The 10,812-nt window shown below is 44.2% G+C and overlaps 1 protein-coding gene across 8 annotated transcripts; it reads left to right on the top strand.

Moving 5' to 3' along the window:
- The first annotated feature begins 6,464 nt into the window (after positions 1–6,464).
- On the top strand, positions 6,465–10,689 carry LOC125545620. 8 transcript variants are annotated; one of them, XR_007300123.1, is made up of 4 exons: positions 6,465–6,976; positions 8,820–8,964; positions 9,535–9,624; positions 10,298–10,689. XR_007300123.1 is itself a non-coding variant. In XM_048709632.1 (2 exons), the coding sequence occupies exons 1-2, from the start codon at positions 6,620–6,622 to the stop codon at positions 8,677–8,679; spliced, it is 375 nt and encodes a 124-aa protein (XP_048565589.1). In that variant the 5' UTR covers positions 6,465–6,619; the 3' UTR covers positions 8,680–8,809. The 8 variants fall into 8 exon arrangements, 1 of the variants encoding a protein (XP_048565589.1); XR_007300121.1 differs by having other exon boundaries at positions 10,251–10,689; XR_007300126.1 differs by lacking the exon at positions 9,535–9,624 and adding an exon at positions 9,412–9,534.
- The last annotated feature ends 123 nt before the right edge of the window (positions 10,690–10,812 follow it).

Genomic DNA, 10,812 nt, shown 5'->3' with positions numbered 1-10,812 from the left:
TGATGGGACTACATGGGTGGGAGATCGAGTGACAAGGTGTGTGCACGATAGAAGATGCCCCGAGAGATATCGAGATAGACATATGGATGGAAGGAGACAATACGTGTGTTCCTGATGGCTAGTAAGAGATAATCATACTTAGGAGGGGGGTGCTTGCGCCTATGATGGAGTGAGGGATTATGGTACTTAGGGGGGTGTGTGTCACATGGAGAGAGAACAAGGGCGGAGAGTGTTGGATGGGTCTATATGTATAGCGCGAGCGAGACATGTGTATGTGTGAACCAGGGAGATATAAGGCCAGTTTGGCTTGTGTCCTGAGCATCTTTTGCCTAGCCTGGGGTTGTGGCTGGATTTCATGTACGCTTGTTTGGTTGCTACCCTGTGAAAAAGAAAGCCCGCCTGTCCTGGGTCCCCTTGCACTTTAATTAGCCTGGCTGAACTCCAGACACTGCAAGTAGCCTGGCCCAGGCGATCGATTTCGAACGCCTGGCCGTGCCTGGTCGTGTGGCCACGAGGCTAACAGCAACATGGATGGATATTAGCATTAAATAATTGATGCATGGATTGATTGATGGGACGTTGATGCTTTGCCTGGCCCAAGCATGAACCAAACGCGTTAGCACCACACAAGCCTGGCCAGGCAGAAATATTTTACATCTCACGTCCACAACAGGCAGTACCGACCATCAAGGCATGAGGGTCAGGTCATGAACCAAACTGACCAATAAAGTTTGAGAGAGATTGAGGAGCCCCGATAAGGCTGAGTGGTGCGTCAGATAGCTGAGAGGGGGAAAGAGATATTCCATCCGCTCGATAATGCAGTGCATGTAAATTTTTTAGAAGTCAAACTTTGGAAACTTTGATCAGGTTTACGCAAATGTTATTTATATCTACAATACCAAAGATACATCATAAAAAACTACATCTCATGGTGAATCTAATGGTATATGTTTGTCGTACTAGATGTAATTCTTTTTCTCCACGTACATGGTCAAACTTTGTGATGTTTGACTTTTTAATAAATCTATATGCTATGGACCGAGGAGAGTGCCTCAGTCGAGACAGATCAAGTGCGTGTGAAGGAGAATGAGTAAGTGTGCGAAAACAGTATGTTTGTGAAAGAGAAAGTGACAACAAACGATAAATTAGAGAGAGAGAGTGTGTGTTTTTTCGTTTCTTATGCGAACATATCACGCATGCATCTCCGAGATGGAAAAGCGAGGCGAGGAGATACACGAAGATAGCTAGTGTGTGATTATTTGCAACGGAGAGAGACACCCTTGTAGCACATGTCCAATCGAGGTCTGGCCAACAAGGAACAAAGGTCGAGAGGGACACATGGATGGCATGGACGCATGGGGAGGGAGAGAGGGTGTGTTTGTGATAGAGAGATCCCGTCGAGATCGTGAGGGTACTATATGGGTGGGAGATTGAGGGAGTGCGTGCGCGATAGAAAGATGCCCCGAGAGAAATCGAGATAGACCATGCACATGTTTGTGATGGAGACTAAGATTAGCTAGTCATATACATATACGGAGGGACTGCGTGTGCCTACAATTGAGTGAGAGACCATCATACTTGGCTAGCTGGGCATGAGATTGTGTGCGTGTGTGTGCGCGTGTGAGATGGAGAGAGAACGAGGGGGAGAGATAGAGTTTTAGATGGGCCTATCGAGTGCGAATGAGATATGCATGTGTATGTGTGACCCAGGTGGATGGAGAGTTTGAGAGAGGGGGGAAGAGCTCCGAGACGACATAGTGGTGCGTGAGAGAGTTACGGGCAAAGAGCCAAGGAATTTGTGTGCGTACAATGAGTGCACCCAAGATATCTAGCTTGGACTAGCTAGAGTATCATACATAGTGTGCGAGAGAGACCTATAGATGGTGTATATATGCATGCGAACTAGAAAGACCCCCCCACCACACACACAAAGAGAGAGAGAGAGATGGAGAGAAAGGGAGAGGGACCAACAAGGTTTTTGTGTCAGATGCGTGCGACAGAATTGAAGATTGTCAGAGAGAGAGAGAGAGAGAGAGAGAGAACAGGAGTCCGGGAGAGGGGGAGGTCATGTTTTATGCATCAAAGACTGATATAAACCATGTTTCGATATAAACTTGCATTCAAATATTTAAATTGAAGAACATGTTGTCTGCAATCCACACATGAACGGATATATGCGTATATCAAACAAGTTCATTAATTTGACTTTCAACATGTTCATGGAGTACTATAATACTGTACAACATGCTACTCGATTGAGGTGTTCAATTTTGGATTTAGTTCATTATTTTGACGTACCGAACGAGCTATTTCATTGACTCGAGATATTTCATTTTGGGTTTGATTCGCGTTTTTGAGTGGGTCAACTATTTGTCATATAGTAAATCGCTAGCAACGAGCATGTAAAAACACATTACTCCTGAGCATCATCTCTCCATCTAAAAAAGAAGTGGCAAGCTAATATTTCAAAATTTGATCCGAATCGACTTGGTAAGGTAGACGTTGATGCTCGTTCTCCCAAAATTTGAACGAACCGTTAAACATCCTCTCTGTTCGGTGGAATTCGCCCGAGCAAATAAATGGGAGACGCGAAATTACCGTCCTATGTGGGACAAACATCAATTGGCCCGTTGTACATCGAGGGTAGGTTCGTAACTTCATCGAAGCGCGCCTTCTCCTCGGCCAAAATGACATGCGCCGAATAATTCATAAACCATGGTCGGCAAAACACGCTCTCCTCGCCCGAAATAGCTCGCGCCCACTATTTCAAAACACGCTCTCCTCGCCCGAAATAGCTTGCGCCCACTATAGTTCAAAACATGCCCTCCTCGCCCGAAATCGCTCCCGCCCACTATTTGGGGAGAAGCAAAGTTACTCTATTATCCCCGACCCTCAGTACACAGACCCAAGCCAAAAAGCCTATAGGCAAGGGTAGAACTGTAACTTCCCCTCACATTTTAGACAAATGCGTCCGTAGTAAGACATGGTTCCACTCCCCTCCCAATTCCCCCCCCCGCGCCCCCATTCATACCTCGTGGGCGCCAAATCACCTTCTCCCCGGGAAGCTCCCTTCTCCCGAGCCGCGAAACCTCAGCCCCACCTCCATGGCGCCCCCACCGCACCAATTTCATAGCCGCCCTCCTCCCTAATGCCGGAGACGCTGTCCATTTGCCGTCGTGCACTGGGCCATGCGCCTCTTACTTCGTGCTGCTGGTGCTGCCTCGGCGATGGCCGCGTGAACCGTACCGGAGCCGATTCACCCCCGTTGTTGTTCACGGCGCCGGAGCGGCTCCAACTTCGGATCCGTCCAGAGTCCTGGCACTGCTTCCGCGTAGCCGTCGACCATCGCGACATCGCTCTTTCCCTGCCGCCGGTCGCCACCGCAACCGCGCCGGCCTCACCGACTCGGCAGCTGGACCTGCCTACTTCACCATGCCGCCAGATAGGTCGCACCCTCATCTCAAATCACTTGTTCCTTTGCACCAGCATCTCAATTGAGTTGCTGGATCACCGGAATGTTGCCGTGGTAACATTTCCGTTTCGCCGCCGTGGCACCCCTTTTCCTTCCACCATGGCGATAAATGCATCATATCTTATCATGTCAACATTTCCATAAAACTTGCATAAACTTGCACATGTCATCCTCATCATGATAACAACATTTAAAATGGTTAAAATTGTTGTTTGCTTCAATTGCTAAATGCATATGGGGATTTTCCGGACTTATTGCTTGTTGTTCCGGCCTCATTTAAACCTGCCTAGATAGGTAGTTTTATTATGCCTCACCTCTTGCCATGTTTAACAACATTTAATATTGTTGAGTACCTAACCGGGAGTGAACTAAATAATGGATGTGGTGTTTCGTCAATATGCAACTCGTTGCATATTGAGATCCACTTAATTTGTAATATTGTTTGTGCACTTTGCCATGCCATGCCTCATTAAACCGGATATGCATCATACTTGTTTGCGCATCATGCCATGTCTATGTGATGGTTGTTTACTTTATTGCTTGCTTCTTTTCGGGTTGCTTCTCTTGATAGCTTCGGTTTCGTTCCGGAGTTGTGAGGATCTGTTCGACTACGTCCGTTTGTGTTCTTCATGGACTCGTTCTTCTTCCTTGCGAGATCTCAGGCAAGATGACCATACCCTCGAAATCACTTCTATCTTTGCTTGCTAGTTGTTCGTTCTGTCCCTATGTCGCGCTACCTACCACTTGTTATATCATGCCTCTCATATTGACATGTCAAGCCTCTAACCCACCTTCCTAGCAAACCGTTGTTTGGCTATATTACTGCTTTTGCTCAGCCCCTCTTATAGCGTTGCTAGTTGCAGGTGAAGTTGAAGTTTGTTCCATGTTGGAACATGGATATGTTGGGATATCACAATATTTCTTATTTAATTAATGCATCTATATACTTGGTAAAGGGTGGAAGGCTCGGCCTTATGCCTGGTGTTTTGTTCCACTCTTGCCGCCCTAGTTTCCGTCATACCGGTGTTATGTTCCTTGATTTTGTGTTCCTTACGCGGTTGGGTGTTATGGGAACCCCTTGACAGTTCGCTTTGAATAAAACTCCTCCAGTAAGGCCCAATCTTGATTTTAACATTTGCCACCTAAGCCTTTTTCCCTTGGGTTCTGTAGACTCAAGGGTCATCTTTATTTTGAACCCCCGGGCCAGTGCTCCTCCGAGTGTTGGTCCAAACTGGGCGATGCCCGGCGCCCCCTGGGCAACCAGGGTTTATGCCAACCCGACGTCTGGCCCATCCGGTGTGCCCTGAGAACGAGATACGTGCGACTCCTATCGGGATTTGTCGGCACATCGGGCGGCTTTGCTGGTCTTGTTTTACCATTGCCGAAATGTCTTGTAACCGAGATTCCGAGACTGATCGGGTCTTCCCGGGAGAAGGAATATCCTTCGTTGACCGTGAGAGCTTGTGATGGGCTAAGTTGGGACACCCCTGCAGGGTATAAACTTTCGAGAGCCGTGCCCATGGTTATGTGGTAGACGGGAATTTGTTAATGTCCGGTTGTAGAGAACTTGACACTTGACTTAATTAAAATGCATCAACCGCGTGTGTAGCCATGATGGTCTCTTCTCGGCGGAGTCCGGGAAGTGAACACGGTCTTGTGTTATGTTTGAACGTAGGTAGTTTTCAGGATCACTTCTTGATCACTTCTAACTTCTCGTCCGTTGCGTTGCTTCTCTTCTCGCTCATATTTACGTATGTTAGCCACTATATATGCTTAGTGCTTGCTGCAGCTCCACCTCATTACCTTTCCCTACCCATAAGCTTAAATAGTCTTGATCTCGCGGGTGTGAGACTGCTGAGTCCTCGTGACTCACAGATACTTCCAAACAGTTACAGGTGCCGATGATACCAGTGCAGGTGACGCAACCGAGCTTAAGTGGGAGCTCGATAAAGATCTTGGTCGTTGTTATGTTTCATTTCCTGTTGATCAGTAGTGGTGCCCAGTTGGGACGACCGGGGATCTAGCATTTGGAGTTGTCTTCTTTTATTTTGGTTCCGTAGTCGGACCTTTGATTGTACTTTGGATGATGTATGAACTATTATGTATTGTATGAAGTGGCGATTGTAAGCCAACTCTTTATCCCTTTCTATTCAGTACATGGGATTGTGTGAAGATTACCCCTTTTGCGACAAACCTACCATGCGGCTATGCCTCCAAGTCGTGCCCCGACACGTGAAAGATATAGCCGCATTGTGGGTGTTACATATCTTTCTTTTAAGAAATCTTTCAAGGTCCCACATACTTTATCAGGGAAAAAATATTTGCATTGCCAAATCAGTCCCACTAGATCTAAGATGATGCATTTGCATATTTTAATACTGTACTAACAAAATTGCCCGTGTATTGCAAAGAAAAAAATACGTAATTCAAGATTTTACAAGTCCAGATCTTCTATTTAATACATTAGGCAAACTACGGTTTTCAGTTCAAGCATCACCGACTAAGGGCATGCATATTTCAGTAGCATTCCAATACTGGGAGGGTGCTTCGATTCAAGGGATTTATTTTAGTCTGACTAAAAATAGTCTCTTTAAGAGGCTAAAGTTTCAAGCACCCATGACTAAAGAGGGGCTAAAACTAGTGTTGAGACTAAAATATTTTAGTCAGGGGTACCCCTACTAAAATGTGGATTAGTCCTCTCTCTTCTCATTTAACTTCTCTCCTTTATCATATAAGAGTTCTGGATTGGAGGATTTAGAGGATAATAAATGCTCATTAACTTGATTTTAGTCTTTTTAGTATTTGGACCAAGCATGGGTGATGCTAGCAAGTTTTAGTCATACTATTTTGGGTTCGGCTCCTCCGCAGTACAGCTATTACTGTATACGTGTTGTAGGGTCTAGCATCTGCCGTCTATTTTAATCGGATGGCTCTAACAAAGAATCGATGGGCTCGTATAAAAAAGTAAAGAAAACTAGAAGAGACCCACACGGCCACACCATTCCCCACTCTCTCTCTGTCTTACCTCATTCGTCTAGAGAAGCTCGGCCACTGTTTTCCCCAATCCACAACACTGCTCCGGCCGAGCGAAATCCAGGTACACTGCGCTGCTCCGGCCAAATTCGCTCGCCCCGAACTGCTCTGGCGATGCCCTCCCTCTATATCCCTGCCTCTCTGTGCGCTGCTTCTTATCCATCCCCGTGCGGCCGTGCCCCATGGCTTCTACCGGCAGCTGCAAGGGATGGCCGGAGAGCGCACTACTGCGGGAGCCGATCGAATACGCCGCTGCTGCACCGCCACACGTCTCTGGCTGCTAGTAGCAGGGAGACGACGAACTACACAAGCAGCAGAGCAACGAGCGAGATCGACGAGCCTGACGACAACGGCAAGCTGGAGTCTCCCCCGACGAGCTCGACGAGGAATAGGACGACGGCGATGTCTCGGAGCAGCACGGTCGACCTCGGCGCCCTCCTGCCCGGCGTAGCCCCACTAGCAAAACCCAAGGTGAATTACTTGGTGTTACTTAGAACTAATTTATTCATTTTTTTCATCATTAGTTCGAGAGCATGTGCTTGTTTGACCATCTATTAATCTTTCATGTCAATATGGTTAGTCAATAGCCAGTAGAGAGTACATGCATGTGTGCTGAGTTTAATTACAGTTATGTTGTGACAGTGGTCACTTGCGTCTCTGTCCAATTATTCAGATCACTAGCTGAAGAATTAGTGCTTGTGCTGATGATCAAATAGTGCCACTAGCAGTCCATGTTGTATCTGATTGTACACCGTACATGGAGAGATAAAAACCTATTGTGGTACATAGTTGTAACCATCTCACTAGAATATTTAAAAGTGATAAGTAATCAACGGATCATTGTTGTAGTAAACTGAAATTAAACTGATTGTTCTGTCTTCGGAAACTAGGAGTGAACTGAGACTAAACTGATTGCAGTGAAATAATGAACACTCAACAGATTGGGTCCCATGTGTGCTGATTCAGATATTCCTTCTGCATAATCTGTCGATCTAGCAAGACAAAATAACACATATTCATCAACCTATCCCATGATAGTTTTGTAAGTTCCAAAGATCATCGGCTTCACTCTACAAATTAAGGGATATATAACTGATTATATGAAGTATCATATTGCTTAACAATGAATTTTATGAATTTTAGACATGGTAGGTGGAAATACCGTCAGTAAACGAGCATAGTACCCATATTCTTGCAAACCATTTGCATTTGTTCCAGCCATTTGCTCTATAGGTGCTTGGTATTGTGCTACTGAAATGTCATTCTTTCCTCCCTATGCAAAAATAAAAACAAAACAAAACCAATGTTAGTTGAGTTGTTACTATATTACTCTATTTAATAAGTAGTCTGGTTAGACATGTGCAAGAGATTTACAGAATGATTTTGATTTTTGGGTACCGCTTTAGTTGTCTCCTTTTTATTTGGGTGCTGATTGTCAAGCCATGATTTCTTTCTTCTTAAATTTTTCTTTGGAATTTCCTTTTTCTTGAGGCAAGCATCCTTTAAACAATCGTCTGGTTCTTTAGATATATCTTCAGTTCTGCATGTAGTAGTACGAGCTTTCTCTTCAACTTGCTTCCTAAGATTCTTCAAAGCATCATCTACTAGTTTGATACACTCTTCTGATGTAACTGCCTGTGAAGCTATGCCAAGGAACTCGTGCATGAAAAACTTCAACTGTTGTCTATCTTCTGATCTAGGATCTTCCAAAACAATGTTTCCATGGCTGTTTTGTATAGTGTCGCTTCGCGCTTCTCGAGTCCATCGCTTCAAAATATAGTGGCCTGGAAGGTACTTAATATTCATGACATCAAGTGCTTTCAAAGCATGACTACACAATATACCAACTCTTTCAAATTGCCCACAATCGCAGAAAACTTTTTGCTCTTCATAATCAACTACAACTTTGCACTCTTCTTCATATGTGAATTCTGGGTCAAGACTTGCAATTGCAACAATATATGCATTGTGTTCTATCGATGGCTTGATGTATGCTGAGATAGATCTTTCATATTCATTCTGAAAATCTTCAAATATGCGTGGTGTGTAAACCTTGCTCGCTTGTATTACCATAGGAGTCCTCATTCTGACTCTAGGTAATTTTTTCCTAGACTCATATTCCTCATTTACCTCGTTATCTCTTTTCTCTTGCACAGCCCTCTCTACGTGCTTGAAAAACCGAAGGATGTCAAGATCAGACTTTAGATGGTCTTTCAAGTCACTGTTCAACCTCTCACTTAATTGTGTGCTTCTCATGCCTATAGTGTAAGCATTCCTCATGTAACATCTTGCCCATTTCTCTTTTACTTTGTAGATGCTGTCCAACCAAGTTTGTGTATCCACATTGCTTCTGATGGCATTGAAAGCTTCTACAAAGGCTTCCTCTTCCTCATACTTTTACATGCAAGCGCTGAAATCAGCAAGTACATTTGGTCCCTCCTCGTCTTTTTTCTTATGAGGTAAGTGCCTGATGGCATTTTGCATTATGTGAAAAGTGCATAATCCATGCCATGCTTCGGTAAATACCGCCTGAACTGCATTACCCATTGCTACATCTTGATCAGTAAAGATTGTTCTAGGTTGCTTCTTGTTATGCAATGATAGGAACGTGTTGAACAACCATTTGAATGATTCAAATGTCTCGTCATATAAAAGTGCAGCACCAAAAATGACCATTTCTCTAAAATGGTTGAATCCAACAAACACACCGAAGGGTCTGTACTCTTTGTTTTTCCCAAATGTTGTATCGAAAGTAACAACATCACCGAAATGAGCATAGTTAATGATCATCTTTGCATCAACCCAAAAGATATTTGCTATTTGTTCATCGCAATCTAGTTGCATATCATATTCAAATGCAGGATTCTCATTCTTTTTATCTCTAAAGTACTTAAGCATACTTCCAGCTTCACCATACATCAAGTCCCTTTGACGCCTGGTTCGCAAGTGGTTCTTGCGATCACGACATGTGTAGCCAAGGTTCAGTGGACCACCAACTTGTCGACTTGCTAACTCATGGGCTCTTTTAGGTACAATTCCTGAATCATCTGCTGTTTCAATTTCAAATGCTTGCAAGGCCGAAATCTTCCGTTGTGACGGCATCAAGTGGCTTGTCCCAGGTAATTGCAAGACATGGTTGTGTTCAACAACTAACTCATGCACCTCATAATCTTCTGCTTCTCAGTCTATAGTGATTCCCATTCGAACATTGCAGCCGGTCCTTGTTTCTGCACGAGGACGCTTTGTATTATTATCCCTTTTGTCTTTTCTTCTGTAGCCTTCATTAGAACAAACATATCTTGCAGAAGTGATTACTCCATCAAGTTTGCTCTTGTTTTCATAATTTACCCTTACATCAAAACCAGTATGACCTCCATAACATGTCCAAAAGTTCCAAGCCTCTTTTGTGGAATTAAACTTCATACCAATCTGAGGCATCCAACTAGGAACCACATTTGTCCTGCACAAATTAAGCATAACTTATTTGTTTCTCTTCTTACACTACAATCATAAGATGACATGGCCTAATAAGAATTGAACAAAATTATTGGTACCTGTTAGAACCTTCGTTGGTGGAGTTGATCATATTCTCCATTACAATTTGTGTTTTTTTTTCTTTTATAATCTATGATAGCAAACTCATTCCATGAGATCTTTGTTGCTGCCAACATGAATACAATTGAAACATATGTCATATACTTTCAGATTGACGTCTTTATTTTTGTTGCTACCATGTACATCACAGGCACCCGTATATCATCTACAACTCAATATATCTTGTTCTTGTCCTAGCTACAAGGAGGACGATCAGGACAAAAGTAAGATAGAAGGGAAATCATCTACAACAGGCACACACAAACGTACCTTGGTCTTGTTCTCGCTAGGGAGGATGAGTGGGAGGAACAAGGGAGACGAGCAGGAGGAGGCGCCGACGAAATTGTCAACACGTTCTGATTGGCCACAACGTTAGTTCAGCAGAAGCGAGATCTCTACAACACGTTCAGATCAGCATACCTTGGTCTCATTTTTTCTCCGAGGAGGACCAGGAGGAAGAGGACGAGTGGGAGGATTTTGGCGCCAAGAAACTATCAGCTCGTTCTGTTTGGCGCCAGCGTTTATCTGTTTGGCTGCAATTGTACAACCGTGGGAGATTTTCCTCCGGACTAATAGGGATTTTTGTTCTATTTATTCATAGAATTAAGGGGGGAGAAAGGAGAGCCATCTGATTAAAATAGACGGCAGATGCTAGACGCTACAACACGCGTACAGTAATAGCTGTACTGCAGAGGAGCCGAACCCCACTACTT

The sequence above is a fragment of the Triticum urartu genome, chromosome 3 (genome assembly GCF_003073215.2).
Source record: "Triticum urartu cultivar G1812 chromosome 3, Tu2.1, whole genome shotgun sequence".
Lineage (NCBI taxonomy): Eukaryota > Viridiplantae > Streptophyta > Magnoliopsida > Poales > Poaceae > Triticum > Triticum urartu.
Note: the sequence above shows the minus strand (reverse complement) of the source record. Positions and strands in the feature narration are given on the sequence as shown.